The sequence below is a fragment of the Oncorhynchus kisutch genome, linkage group LG27 (genome assembly GCF_002021735.2).
Source record: "Oncorhynchus kisutch isolate 150728-3 linkage group LG27, Okis_V2, whole genome shotgun sequence".
NCBI lineage: Eukaryota > Metazoa > Chordata > Actinopteri > Salmoniformes > Salmonidae > Oncorhynchus > Oncorhynchus kisutch.
In genome coordinates, this window is record NC_034200.2 from 14,300,000 (window position 1) to 14,316,132 (window position 16,133).

The 16,133-nt window shown below is 42.5% G+C and overlaps 1 protein-coding gene across 14 annotated transcripts in view; it reads right to left on the minus strand.

Annotated features, from left to right (window-relative positions):
* Window positions 1-16,133, minus strand: part of obscnb (obscurin, cytoskeletal calmodulin and titin-interacting RhoGEF b) — a 102,590-nt gene that overhangs the window by 40,960 nt on the left and 45,497 nt on the right. For 10 of the 14 annotated variants that reach the window (XM_031806454.1, XM_031806443.1, XM_031806447.1 and 7 more), the window contains 7 exons: window positions 14,610-14,876; window positions 14,180-14,446; window positions 13,387-13,653; window positions 12,275-12,541; window positions 9,091-9,357; window positions 6,786-7,052; window positions 1-199 (listed from right to left, as the gene is read on the minus strand). The exon at window positions 1-199 is cut by the window's left edge and continues 68 nt beyond it. In XM_031806454.1, the coding sequence (XP_031662314.1) occupies window positions 1-199; window positions 6,786-7,052; window positions 9,091-9,357; window positions 12,275-12,541; window positions 13,387-13,653; window positions 14,180-14,446; window positions 14,610-14,876 (1,801 nt within the window). The remainder of the gene's footprint in view (window positions 200-6,785; window positions 7,053-9,090; window positions 9,358-12,274; window positions 12,542-13,386; window positions 13,654-14,179; window positions 14,447-14,609; window positions 14,877-16,133) is intronic. The other 4 variants (XM_031806452.1, XM_031806449.1, XM_031806444.1 and 1 more) reach the window with 3 other exon arrangements.

Genomic DNA, 16,133 nt, shown 5'->3' on the forward strand with positions numbered 1-16,133 from the left:
GGTTTCAAATCACAGACTTGGAGGTCCACACGGCAATCTTTCTGCTTCATCTGGTACTTTTCTCCAGACTTCAGCACCTGTGTTCCCTTCCTCCATTCCACGGGGACCCCAGGTTTAGAGAGCTCACAGTGCAGGGTAACACTGCCCCCCTCTTCAGCCTCCTGACTCTGCAGATCTTGTTTGAATATGACTGGGAGAGCTGAGAAATGAAAGGGTTAAAAAGTATCTGCAGACTGCATTCACTGTTACAATGCCTCAATAAGAGATATTGCTAAACAATATGGAGAAGAAGTTCCCAATGGAACGATGTCTATGTATGGTGAACACTTTCAAGGACCATTTATATATGCACTCTCCTCTGCTTGGTGTCCGTCCGTCCAGACCAGCAGCTGTAAAAAGGATTTGCTGTGTGACCTACCAACACCACCACCACCACCACCACCTTGAAAGTGAGATTTGAACTATGGGTTTACACATAACCAAGATGATTTGTGCACAGCACTGCATGAAGAATCCTGGTCTCTGACTAAATTTGACATTTTGTATGCAGAATTCCATTGGAATATCATCACCAAGCTACAAAGAATCTACAACAAGTACACTCCTGCAAGGTCAACAATAGACAACAAAGCTAAATCTATCCTGTTGTCTAGTAATTTACCTCACTTTACCCCTACCTACAATATACCGTATGTACATAGTTACCTCAATTACCTTGTCGCCCTGCACTTCAACTCAGGACTGGTATTCCCTGTATATCGCCATCTTATTTTTTACTCGTTATTCACTGTGTATTTATTGACACTATTTCTGTTTTTATTTTTATCTTTGTTTAGCTCTGCGTTGTTGGAAAAGGACCCGTAAGTAAGCATTTCACTGTTAGTCTACTCATGTGGTTTATGTAGCATGTGACAAAAACATTTTATTTGAAAAGACAACAAAATAAAGACCTACTTCCTGCTTCCCATTTAAGGGCAAGAAAAAAATTGTAATACACCACAACTGCAAGCTACTGAAACAGAAAGCTTGTCCTTTCCTACCACAAGCTTTTACCACCGTTTCCTTTTCAGTCTCTGGTTTTTTTTGGGGTGCCAGGAGCAACTGGTGTCTCCACAACTACAAACATGACAAATCAAATTGAATATCTATTCATTATAACATAACTTTAAAATTGCGCACTTGAGCGAACCAGATGGAATCGAACAAAGCCCAATGTCCACATCTTACCTATTCACATGCCAACATGGCAATGTCCACGGATCTTACCTATTCACATGGCAACATGGCAATGTCCACGGATCTTACCTATTCACATGGCAACATGGCAATGTCCACGGATCTTACCTATTCACATGGCAATGTCCACGGATCTTACCTATTCACATGGCAATGTCCACGGATCTTACCTATTCACATGGCAACGTCCACATCTTACCTATTCACATGGCAACGTCCACGGATCTTACCTATTCACATGGCAACATGGCAATGTCCACGGATCTTACCTATTCACATGGCAATGTCCACAGATCTTACCTATTCACATGGCAATGTCCACAGATCTTACCTATTCACATGGCAATGTCCACATCTTACCTATTCACATGGCAATGTCCACATCTTACCTATTCACATGGCAATGTCCACATCTTACCTATTCACATGGCAATGTCCACATCTTACCTATTCGCATGGCAATGTCCACATCTTACCTATTCGCATGGCAATGTCCACATCTTACCTATTCGCATGGCAATGTCCACATCTTACCTATTCGCATGGCAATGTCCACATCTTACCTATTCACATGGCAATGTCCACATCTTACCTATTCACATGGCAATGTCCACATCTTACCTATTCACATGGCAATGTCCACATCTTACCTATTCACATGGCAATGTCCACATCTTACCTATTCACATGGCAACCGTCAGTGTAGGCTCCTTTCTATCGACTATCATTTAGAAGCATCGCAAATAATCCAGTTAAAACAATACTTGTAGCAATGTGCCAAATTCAACAGAATATATTTTCAATAAAGAGTGTACTTTGTAGACTGAAGGATGGAATGAATAGGAACTATTACAGATACAGTACGAGTTTAATAGTTTTTGCATTTAGAAATGCACATGAGCAAACACGGCCCAAATTCAACTAATTCTGCCCGCTCATTATGAACAATGCACTTGTTGACAGATACAAACTATAGGCTACAGCAGAAGCCCTGTTGTTACCTCATATCCCAGCGATAATGCCGTGTATTCATCCTGGGAAGAAAACACAATTTGCTCAACTTGCCATTGGCTCAACCAATGGCTCAACTTAACCCCAAGGCAAACATTTTGACTATATTAGCCCACACAGCTACAAGGATCCACTTCCATGTTCGATTTAAGACCTCATATTGAAGCTTAAAGAGACCCCAACTGATATATAGAACCATCTTAAAATGATTTACTTTGGTTTAGATACAAGCATCATGAAAAGGGGTAACTTAACTTAATCCTCTGGCTCAACTTAACCCACATTCCCCTACATACTGCAGTGAATTTGGGTGTAGCCTCGACTCGAACTCAGGTCCAGCGACCGTCAAACCTATACCTTAACCGTTACGCCAAGAGGTCAAACTCCTTGAGGAGGTCACTAGGTGTTGGGTTAAAGGAAAAATCCACCCAAAACCACTAATTTTTACATTTTACAATGTTAAATAACAGTAATATGTGATTTTTTGTTGTTGTTGTGAACCATTGTTTTATTTTGTCGTTATAATAGCAACATGTGAAAATCATTGTGGAATCTGTTGCAGCTCAAGTCGACTATACAACCAACAATGCAATGCTCTCTTCATGGGCTGGCTAGCTAGCTAGCAAGCAAATGTAGCTACACACAATAATACCAAAGTAAATATCAGCATGTGAAGTAGCTAGTTGTAAAATTGCACTATCAATTTAGGAGTCTACAATTTCACCGTGTTCAACGAGCAGGATGATGTGTCGCAGAGTGGAGCATGACATTCACAACGGCCATGCAACGACACCATGAAATGCACCCTGGACTGAAGAGGCAGACATGTGGTGGACCATCTGTTAAATTTACATCTCTCGATGCAGGAATATCAGAGAAATGATGATCAATGGCTCGTTCGAGAGAAGACAACCTCCTGCATTATGACATTGGCCAGTATTGAAATCTAACATGTATGATAGACGTTTTCGCGATCTCAAAGTCGTATTTCTATTAACTTCCAGTGTGGTGAAAGCAGTTTTATTGTAGTGCTACGTCATACTGGTCGAATTTCTACGTGCTTGAACGGCAATAGCTCAGATACACGTGAAATTATCCTGGGAATCGATAAAACATCGCTCAGAGACATATATTTAAAAAAAATATATATACACACATTTAAAAATATGAATATATCCTTTGAGGTCGCTACATTACCCCTTTCCTTTGGGAGAGTGTGTCCCCACGCTTCTCTATACCCCTCACGTGTCCCTCACGTGTACACACCTCTCCAATGGCGAATTCGGGGGGTAGCCTTAACTTAACTTCAACACCTGGACAAGACCACAAAATGAAGCAAAGACCTAGAAAATGAGCCACAATGATAAAACAGTGTATTATGTTTGCCTGAAAAGATTGGCCTAAGAGCACCAGATCCTATGTAAATGTGACACAATGCACAGGTAGATTATGAGCTCAACAGGCAACAGATCTGTATTTTTTTGTCACAGCTCAACAGACACACTAGAAAAAAAAAGGTATGAGCTCAACAGACACACTAGAAAAAAAAAGGTATGAGCTCAACAGACACACTAGAAAAAAAGGTATGAGCTCAACAGACACACTAGAAAAAAAGGTATGAGCTCAACAGAGACACTAGAAAAAAAGGTATGAGCTCAACAGACACACTAGAAAAAAAGGTATGAGCTCAACAGACCAACTAGACTAAAAAGGTATGAGCTCAACAGACCCACTAGAGAAAAAAGATGTGAGCTCAACAGACCGACAAGACTAAAAAGGTATGAGCTCAACAGACCCACTAGAGAAAAAAGATGGACCTGGTAGGAACACGAGCTGTCTTCTTTTCTACTGTCTCCTCCTTCTGGGGCTACAGTTTGGGGACAGCAGTAGCAGCAGGCTTCACAGCTATGGCAAAATACCAAAATGACTATGATTTAACTTCCTTATCTGTCTAGTAAGCAGAATGCTAAACAAAAAGCATGAGAACATGAACATAAACGTGTCATACAACAGTACTCAAAGAGAGAAACCAGTGACACAGACTACCAAAAAATTGCCTACACTGCAAGTGAGGGACAAAGATTAAACCAAATAAGATTACTGGACACACTAACACGACTACAAGATTATGCAGAGACCCCAAAATGTGTCATACAATGGAAACCACATGTTTGACTCCATTCCAGCCATTAGAATGAGCCCGTCCTCCTATTGCTCCCCCCACCAGCCTCCACTGTATGACGCAATATAAATTCCTGTTTATGCTGTCACATGATTCATTGCGTTATCTGCTTTTATAGCAAAACGATTTTCTTAAACAAACACCCCCATTCAAATCGAGGGAAAATGAATCAGACCAAGAAAAAACATATTGGTATATGTCAAGTAAAGAAAACACTCACGTGACATATACCAAGAGGATCACAAGATGACGCACAGACCCCACAAATAAGCCACACCGTGCTGAAGCCACAAACGATGTCCGCTTGAACAGATAGGCCAACGAGCAGCAGTTCCTATCTGACTGACAATATCCACCAGATTCAAAAACACATAACATACAGAAACACCAGAATACAGTATTGAAATTGCTGTGACATGCATGAGCTATGAGCTCAACGGACAAGAGACACACGACATGATCAAAAGTAAAAAGTATGTGGACACCTGCTCGTCGAACATCTCATTCCAAAATCATGGGCATTAATATGGAGTTGGTCCCCCCTTTGCTGCTATAACAGCCTCCACTCTTCTGGCAAGGCTTTACACCAGATGTTGGAACATTGCTGCAGGGACTTACTTCCATTCAGCCACAAGGGCATTAGTGAGGTCGGGCACCGATGTTGGGCGACTAGGCCTGGCTCGCAGTCGGCTTTCCAATTCATCCCAAAGGCGTTCGATTGGGTTGATGTCAGGGCTCTGTGCTGGCCAGTCAAGTTCTTCCATACCGATCTCCACAAACCATTTTTGTATGCACCTCCCTTGTGTATGTGGGCATTGTCATGCTGAAACAGGAAAGGGCCTTCCGCAAACTGTTGCCACAAAGTTGGAAGCACAGAATCATCTAGAATGTCATTGCATGCTGTAGTGTTAAGATTTCCCTTCATTGGAACTAAGGGGCCTCACCCGAACCATGAAAAAGAGCCCTGCTCGGCTATGGAAACCCATTTCACGAAGCTCCCGACTAACAGTTCTGGTGCTGACATTGCTTCCAAAGGAAGCACTCGGGGGTCCCGGTCTGTGAGCTTGTGTGGCCTACTGTACCACTTCGCAGCTGAGTTGTTGTTGCTCCTAGATGTTTCCACTTCACAATAACAGCCCTTACAGTTGACCCGGGCAGCTCTAGCAGGGCAGAAATTTGACGAACTGACTTGTTGGAAAGGTGGCATCCTATGACTGTGCCACGTTGAAAGTCATTGAGCTCTTCAGTAAGGTCATTCTAATACCAAGGTTTGTCTATGGAGATTGCATGGATGTGTGCTCGATTTTATACATGTGTCCGAAAAGGGTGTATTTGAAATAGCCAAATCCACTCATTTGAAGGTGTGTCAACATACTTTTGTATAAATAGTGGAGCTCATATTTTTCTACCAGAGGCTTCTACCATGGTCTTCTTCTCTACTGTCTCCTTCTGAGGCTCCGTTTTGGGCATGGCAGGAGCAATAGGGCTGCATGTTTAGAGACTATTACAAAACACCTCAATAACTAAACATTCTTCAACAAGTAACCAGAAATATTTGTCTTTTCAACTGTCTCCTTCTGGGGTTCTGGTTTGGCGGCAGCAGGAACAGCAGGCTTCAAAGCTTCAAAATTCCTTTTTCAGCTCAACAAACAGTGGCACAAACAAACCACAAGAAACTTGCAGCATAGTGACATATGCACTCACTGTAAAAGGACGTCGAAGACTATCAACATCATCATCAGGACCAAGCAGCAAGACAAACTGCACATATGGCAAGTGAAAGCAGACAACCAAACCGTTCTCCATGTCCACTCCCCTCCCGACCTTCTTCCAGTTTGGTATCCTGCTTTGGAGGCTCTTGTTTGGGGGAAACTGGGGTAGCTGGGGGCTTCACAGCTATGATAAAACATCCAACTTTGAACGGCAAAGCAAACCATATAACTGCAAGTCTACTAAGAATACAGCTGGCTTAACATTCACCTTTTAGGGCTATGATGGTGGAAAGCTTTTCGCAATATGATGGGATTCAAGTTGACCCATATATCATCCCATATGAATTGACCTTGAGGAAGAATACATAGAGATAACAGTCGCTTGCTCATTAAATGAACGGTAAATCATGTCATCGGAGCATTTTCCTGAGTATCTGTCCTTATTTTTGTAAAATGTTATCTACTTCACCATTCTTCCATTTCAGAACACATATAAAATGACAGAAACAAATGAATGAATTTGAAGACAACATTCAGTACAGTACAAGAAAGGTTACACCTGTGAACATAAGAACATTTTTGTGATATTCAATTAAAACTCATGAAGTGACAAAGGCACTTCTGAATATATCAATTTCTCTTACCCTTAATTTTGAGACTGGCTGTAGTCTTCTGGTCTCCACACACACAGCTGTAGTCTCCACTGTCCTCTGGTAGTACTTTGCTGATCAGGAGTTCACTCACAGATTCGTTCTGCTTCAGCTGGTACTTTTCTCCAGACTTCAGCACCTGTGTTCCCTTCCTCCATTCCACAGGGACTCCAGGTTTAGAGAGCTCACAGTGCAGGGTAACACTGCCCCCCTCCTCAGCCTCCTGGCTCTCCAGCTTGTGTTTGAAGGTCACAAGTTGGGCTGTGGAACCGAACCATTAGGTGGTTAGTTTTGAATTAAACTATTTAAAAAACAACTAAAATCACTGTAGCATAGTCAATGGAACACCCACAAAGGAGCAGGGGACAAAGCAATACAAATACAAACTAATTATAGGAACAACCAATCTGTAACACCATGACTCAAACCAATATAGACAAAAACACACAGACAACACTGAAACAGACTACCCACAGACACAAAGATACAACCCAGAGATACAAACAAAAAGACAGACATGGTCACGCCCTGACCTTAGAGAGCCTTTTTATTTCTCTATTTGGTTAGGTCGGGGTGTGATTTGGGTGGGCATTCTAGTTTTTCTATTTCTTTGTTGGCCGGGTATGGTTCTCAATCAGAGGCAGCTGTCTATCGTTGTCTCTGATTGGGGATCATACTTAGGCAGCCCTTTTTCCCACCTTTGATTGTGGGATCTTGTTTTTGCATAGATGCTGTCTAGCCCTGTAGAACTTTACGTTCGGTTTTGTATTTTGTTGTTTTGTCGGAGTTCAGTATTAAAATTCATGAACATTTTCCACGCTGCGCTTTGGTCTCATTCATCTAACGACGAACATAACAGAAGTTCCCACCACAAACTGACCAAGCAGCGTGGTCAGGAGGAGAGGACACGACAGAAACCCGAGAGGCAGCCCCCCCAAAAAATGTGTGTGGGGGGGGGTCAGATGACGTGGGCGTCGGTGCTGAGGGGTGAGTCCGAGACCGAGGAGGAATTCTTGGACCGTTTGAGCGAGGAGTGGTTGGCAGTGGAGAGGGACGAAAGAGTTTGGAGGGGTTGGAGTCTGGAGCAAGACAGTCGCTTTGAGGAGCGTGTGACCCTTCAGGCACCATGCTTTGCGGTTACACATACTGTGTCTTCGGTACGCATCCACAGCCCGGTGCGCTCTGGGCCAGCTCCCCGCATTTGCCGTGCTAGAGTGGGCATTCAGCCAGGATGGGTTGTGCTGGCTCAGCGCTCCTGGTCTCCAGAACGCCTCCTCGGTCCAGGATATTCCTGCGCCGGCTCTATGCACTGTGTCGCCAATGCGCCTACACAGCCCAGTGCGTCCTGTGCCAGCTCCCCGCACTTGCCGGGCTAAAGTGAGCCTCCAGCCAGGACGGGTTATGCCAGCTCTGCTCTCCAGACCTTCAGTGCTCCTCCACGGTCCAGTATATCCTGTGCCAGCTCCATGCACCCGGCCTCCAGTGCATGTCTCAAGCCTGGTACGTCTTGTGCCTGCTCCACGCACAAAGCCTCCAGTGATGATCCATGGCTTGAAGCCTCCAGTGATGATCCATGGCTTGAAGCCTCCAGTGATGATCCATGGCCCAGAGCCTGCAGTGATGATCCATGGCCCGAAGCCTCCAGTGATGATCCATGATCCATGGATAGATGCCCAATCGGACGCTCCCCCATGGAATCAGGTTTTGCGGCCGGAGTCCGCACCTTTGGGAGGAGTACTGTCACGCCCTGACCTTAGAGAGCCTTTTTATTTCTCTCTTTGGTTAGGTCGGGGTGTGAGTTGGGTGGGAATTCTATTTTTTCTATTTCTTTGTTGGTCGGGTATGGTTCTCAAGCAGAGGCAGCTGTCTATCGTTGTCTCTGATTGGGGATCATACTTAGGCAGCCCTTTTTCCCACCTTTGATTGTGGGATCTTGTTTTTGCATAGTTACTGTCTAGCCCTGCAGAACTTTACGTTCGGTTTTGTATTTTGTTGTTTTGTCGGAGTTCAGTATTAAAAATTATGAACACTTTCCACGCTGCGCTTTGGTCTCATTCATCTAACGACGGACGTAACAGACATAACATTTCCTAAAACATGCCAAAGTCAACCAATAAATGAACATCATAATCAACAATTGCTGGACACCCATACGTATAAAAAATGTAAACATTTTGCTTGACACTGAACTTCCATTTGAAACATTGCATACAATAGTAACAGGGCATCGCAGGGATGAAAGCACAACAGCTTTGCATATACAGTATGATAAATAGTTAATAACATGTCTTCCTCCTACCCTTAATCTTGAGACTGGCTGTAGTCTTCTGGTCTCCACATATACAGCTGTAGTTTCCACTGTCCTCTGGTACTACTTTGCTGATCAGGAGTTCACTCACAGATTCCTTCTGCTTCAGCTGGTACTTTTCTCCAGACTTCAGCACCTGTGTTCCCTTCCTCCATTCCACAGGGACTCCAGGTTTAGAGAGCTCACAGTGCAGGGTAACATTGCCCCCCTCCTCAGCCTCCTGGCTCCCTAGCTTTTGTTTGAATGTAACAGGTTGGGCTGGGGATTCAAAATAAACCATATAGAATACATTGAAAAACAATATGCCTAACCAATGATACGAGGCAATCAGACATGAATGCATCCTCCAAAACCATGAAAAGGCACAGTTTAAAAAGCAGGTACTTGAATAATGAACCCGAAACACAGAAACAGAGACAGAATGATCACTAACAAAGACTAACAACTTGATCAGCACAATGAAGACACACAAGACTACAAAGACACAAAGATCAACTGAACAGAAACAGATAACACACAGCGACAGTTAAAGAAAAATGGCTGGGAATACTTCTAAGCTTAAAAACCTCTTGGTGCTAGGGGGCAGTATTTTCATTTTTGGAGAAAAAAAACGTTCCCGTTTTAAACGGGATATTTTGTCAGGAAAAGATGCTAGAATATGTATATAATTGACAGCTTTCGATAGAAAACACTCTAATGTTTCCAAAACTGTAAAGATATTGTCTGTGAGTATAACAGAACTGATGTTGCAGGCAAAAACCTGAGAAAAATGCAATCCGGAAGTGCCCCAGGTTTTGAAAGCGCTGCGTTCCAATGACTCCCTATTCGGCTGTGAATGTACCATCAACGAGATTACGCTTTCTACGTATTCCCCAAGGTGTCTACAGCATTGTGACGTAGTTTTACGCATTTCTGTTGAAAAATAGCCGTAGGCGGCCACATTGCGTAAGTGGTCACATGGTGGCTCCGTGAGAGATTCTCGCGTAAAATACAGAGGTAGCCATTACTACAATCGGTCCTAGTGAAAAACAAATTGTCCCGACGGATATATTATCGAATAGATATTAGAAAAACACCTTGAGGATGGATTCTAAACAATGTTTGCCATGTTTCTGTCGATATTATGGAGCTAATTTGGAATAATTTTCGCCGTTGTGGTGACTGCAATTTCCGGCCGATTTCTCAGCCAAACGTGAAGAACAAACGGAGCTGTTTCGCCTACAAAAATTATCTTTTGGGAAAAAATGAACTTTGGCTATCTACCTGGGAGTCTCGTGAGTGAAAACATCCGAAGTTCATCAAAGGTAAACAATTTAATTTGATTGCTTTTCTGATTTCCGTGACAAGGTTGCCTGCTGCTAGCAAGGCATAATGCTATGCTAGGCTATCAATAAACTTACACAAATGCTTGTCTAGCGTTGGCGGTAAAGCATATTTTGAAAATCTGAGATGACAGGATGATTAACAAAGGGCTAAGCTGTGTCTCAATATATTTCATTTGTGATTTTCATGAATAGGAATATTTTCTAGGGATATTTATGTCCGTTGCGTTATGCTAATTAGTTTCAGGCGATGATTACACTCCCGCATGCGGGTTTGGGAGTCACTAGAGGTTTAAGCACTGGGTTTTCAGAACTTGCAGAACTTGCTGCTGACACTGAATCATAAGATATACAAAATTATTCTCAGGGATAGCCCCATTTTTTGCAATTTTCGCCCAGATGACATACCCAAATCTAACTGCCTGTAGCTCAGGCCCTAAAGCAAGGATATACATTATCTTGGTACCATTTGAAAATAAACATTTTGATGTTTGTGTAAAAGTGAATTGAATGTAGGAGAATATAACACAATAGATCTGATAGAACAAAATACAAAGAAAAAAACAACTCATCTTTTTCTACCACCATCTTTGAAATGCAAGAGAAAGGTCACAGTTCTAGCCATCACTCTGGTCGTAATTCCGAAAGTGTCCACAAGATGGCAGCAGTGTATGTGAAAAGTTTCAGATAGATAACTTGAAGTATGAGTGAACTACAAGACTTTTAGTGTGAAGTCCCCATCTACATTTGGGCAAATCATTAAGGAGACATTCGCATTCATATTACATTTCTCTGCAAGAAAATCGTCAAATCTGTTTACTTGGACTTTGATTTAGTATTAGTAGCCATATTCTAAGTTTGTCAACATTTGCAAAACAACCAGTATTCATAACTTCATAACTCTGAATAAATGAAAAGGCATGCTGTCGTACAAGGTTAGTAGCTACATTTTACGACATATACATGGTTTCAGGACACTCCCATAAAACCCAGATCATTGGCTATCTATCTAGCTTTGTTTGACCCCGATTGGTGCTTATTTGACAAAGATACAGTCGTTCAAGTGATGACCGCCCGCGTCATTGGCGCGCCGTGAAGGCATCGCTCTCTGACCAAATATGGTGTCCTATAGGATATACTACACCCCTAATGATATAGTGAAGTCTTGTTACCTTCTAGGAACTCTGAGGAATACATAAGAACATGATTTAACTAGTTGAAACAACGTTTAGGGTGAGATTTTCACAGATTCCTTTCTTTGCAAATTGAAGGATTGGAAATACAAAATCAATCATGCATGCTATATGGACCTTTTTAGGATATGAAAAATGATTTTATCTAACAAAACTTCATGTTATCTCTGTGACCCTTTGGAGGATAAATCAGAGCAAGATTTCAGAATGTAAGTACACATTTCACCTTCATAGGTGAATGTATCAAACCTATCACGGTGAAAAAAGTGTTTTGTTGTTAGGAGCTCTCCTCAAACAATAGCATGGCATTTTTCCGCAGTAATAGCTACTGTAAATTGGACTGTGCAGTTATATTAACAAGAATGTAAGCTTTCAGCCATTATAAGACACTTATATGTACCAACATTTGTTGTTTCTCTAACATCTGCGATCTTGACATAATGCGCTGAATGATTTACAACTGTCCCGTTGACGGGACGCCGATCCTTAAGCCATGATGACAACTAATCAACACAATCAAAGCCGTTATACCAAAACCAACTTCTTGAAAATAATCTAATGAATCACACTTGAAACTTGATAACAGCAGTGAAAAGACAGTACAGAACAACTTCAGCTGAACATACAGTAGCTATTCAATGACACCAATCTGCCTCCTACCCTTAATCTCGAGGCTGGCTGTAGTCTTCTGGTCTCCACACACACAGCTGTAGTCTCCACTGTCCTCTGGTAGTACTTTGCTGATCAGGAGTTCACTCACAGATTCGTTATGCTTCAGCTGGTACTTTTCTCCAGACTTCAGCACCTGTGTTCCCTTCCTCCATTCCACAGGGACTCCAGGTTTAGAGAGCTCACAGTGCAGGGTAACACTGCCCCCCTCCTCAGCCTCCTGGCTCTCCAGCTTGTGTTTGAAGGTCACAGGTTGGGCTGTGGAACCGAACCATTAGGTGGTTAGTTTTGAATTAAACTATTTAAAAAACAACTAAAATCACTGTAGCATAGTCAATGGAACACCCACAAAGGAGCAGGGGACAAAGCAATACAAATACAAACTAATTATAGAAACAACCAATCTGTAACACCACGACTCAAACCAATATAGACAAAAACACACAGACAACACTGAAACAGACTACCCACAGGCACAAAGACCCAGAGATACAAACAAAAAGACAGACATTGTCACTCCCTGACCTTAGAGAGCCTTTTTATTTCTCTATTTGGTTAGGTCGGGGTGTGATTTGGGTGGGCATTCTAGTTTTTCTATTTCTTTGTTGGTCGGGTATGGTTCTCAATCAGAGGCAGCTGTCTATCGTTGTCTCTGATTGGGGATCAGTTGGCCTTAAAGGGTCAATCAGCTTACTTAGGCAGCCCTTTGTCCCACCTTTGATTGTGGGGATCTTGTTTTTGCATAGTTACTGTCTAGCCCTGCAGAACTTTACGTTCGGTTTTGTATTTTGTTGTTTTGTCGGAGTTCAGTATTAAAAATCATGAACACTTTCAACGCTGCGCTTTGGTCTCATTCATCTAACGACATACGTAACAGACATAACATTTCCTAAAACATGCCAATGTCAACCAATAAATGAACATCATAATCAACAATTGCTGGACACCCATACGTATAAAAAATTTAAACATTTTGCTTGACAATACACTGAACTTCCATTTGAAACATTGCATACAATAGTAACAGGGCATCGCAGGGATGAAAGCACAACAGGTTTGCATATACAGTATGATAAATAGTTAATAACATGTCTTCCTCCTACCCTTAATCTCGAGGCTGGCTGTAGTCTTCTGGTCTCCACACACACAGCTGTAGTCTCCACTGTCCTCTGGTACTACTTTGCTGATAAGGAGTTCACTCACAGATTCTTTCTCCTTCAGCTGGTACTTTTCTCCAGATTTCAGCACCTGTGTTCCCTTCCTCCATTCCACAGGGACTCCAGGTTTAGAGAGCTCACAGTGCAGGGTAACACTGCCCCCCTCCTCAGCCTCCTGGCTCCCTAGCTTTTGTTTGAAGGTCACAGGTTGGGCTGGGGATTCAAAATAAACCATATAAAATACATTGAAAAACAATATGCCTAACCAATGATACGAGGCAATCAGACATGAGTGCATCCTCCAAAACCATGAGAATGGCACAGTTTAAAAAGCAGGTACTTGAATAATGAATCGAAACACAGAAACAGAGACAGAATGATCACTAACAAAGACTAACAACTTGATCAGCACAATGAAGACACACAAGACTACAAAGACACAAAGATCAACAGAACAGAGACAGATAAAGAAAAATGACTGGGAATACTTCTAAGCTTAAGCACTGGGTTTTCAGAACATGCAGAACTTGCTGCTGACACTGAATCATAAAACATACAAAATTAAACAAAGCCACGATGACAACTACTCAACACAATCAAAGCCGTTATACCAAACCAACTTCTTGAAAAGAATCTACTGAATCACACTTGAAACTTGATAACAGCAGTGAAAAGACAGTACAGAACAACTTCAGCTGAACATACAGTAGCTATTCAATGACACCAATCTGCCTCCTACCCTTAATCTCGAGGCTGGCTGTAGTCTTCTGGTCTCCACACACACAGCTGTAGTCTCCACTGTCCTCTGGTAGTGCTTTGCTGATCAGGAGTTCACTCACAGATTCTTTCTGCTTCAGCTGGTACTTTTCTCCAGATTTCAGCACCTGTGTTCCCTTCCTCCATTCCACAGGGACTCCAGGTTTAGAGAGCTCACAGTGCAGGGTAACACTGCCCCCCTCCTCAGCCTCCTGGCTCTCCAGCTTGTGTTTGAAGGTCACAGGTAATGCTGACAAACCATTGGATTACATATGCAATTATACTGTATTTACGATAACATAACAAAATAATTCTACCAACACATAACATTACATATATCATTTTTTACTTACTGAGCCCCTGTAAACACTAACTTCCCAACATTCCCATTGACCAAGACTATGTATCCATACCATTGACGTTTATAGTCGCTGTGGTCCTCTGGTCTCCACACTCACAGGAGTACTCCCCACTGTCCTCAACATTCAGATGCTTTATCTGAAGCTCGCAGGAGGCATCTTTTTGTTTCATCTCATATTTGTCTCCAGCTTTGAGATGCTCAGTGCCTTTTGTCCACTGAACCTTGGCCCCAGGTTTGGATAACACAGAGCAGAGAGTGACACTCTCCCCTTCCTTGGCCTGCTGGTTCTTCAGCTTTTGTTCAAAGCTAGCAGGCAAGGCTAGAAAAAGACGAACACGCGGAGATTCATTAACAAGTAGGCAAAACGTTCTCTTTAAAATCCTCAGTTGTGATGGAAGTGGAACAGAAGCAATATGGAGGGGAACAATGGGTACTGGATGATGATGGTGATCCAGATTCGTTCATGCTCTCCTTTGGAACCTAAATATGATTCCAATGATTGGGTTGGTCAATGAAACAGACGACTTGTTAAACGAGGATGGTAATCAAACCAGTACATGCAATAAACATGGCCTTCACAGCTGAACACAACCCCAAAACAAAATGAAATCCATCCAAAGTACACAAAGGATCAGCAGCATACAGAGACAGGCATTTTTGGAGCTTTTGGCAGAACTTATGCAACATACCTTTGCATTGAGGCACCAATCTACACATGAACAATATTCAGAACAGTTTTCAGATAGGAATCATTTCTTAGTTGATGACCCTGCAGTATTTCCCAGGACACAATAGAAGCATACTCATTACCTTGGATATAAAACCGAGCCTACATGCTAACACAGCAGAGTGACTTCAAATCCAATTTGATTTGCCCCGAATACAACAGGTGTAGACCTTCCTGTGAAATGCTTACTTACAAGTCCTTAACCAACAATGCAGTTCAAGAAATAGTGTTAAGAAAATATTTATGAAATAAATGAAAGTACATTTTTTTATAAAAAGTAACACAATAAAATAACAATAACGAGACTATATACCAAGTCAATGTGCAGGGGTACAGGTTAGTTGAGGTAATTTGTACATGTAGGTAGGGGTCAAGTGAAAATAAGATAACAAACAGCGAGTAGCAGCAGTGTAAAAACAAGGGGGGGCATTTAATTCATTGTACTGCGGTCTTATGGCTTGTGGGTAAAAGGTGTTAAGGAGCCTTTTGGACCTAGACGTGGCGCTCCGGTACCGCTTGCAGTGCGGTAGCAGAGAGAACAGTCTATGACTTTGGTGACTGGAGTCTTTGACAATTTTATGGGCCTTCCTCTGACACCGCCTAGTATATAGGTCCTGGATGGCAGGAAGCTTGGCTCCAGTGATGTACTGGAAGGCAGTTGCCATACCAGGCGGTGATGCAACTGGTCAGGATGGTGCAGCTGGAGAACTTTTTGAGGATCTGGGGGCCAAATCTTTTCAGTCTCCTGAGGGGGAAAAGGCATGGTCGTGCCCTCTTCACAACTTTCCTGTTGTGTTTGGACCATGATAGTTTGTTGGTGATGAGGACACCAAGGAACTTAAAACTCTC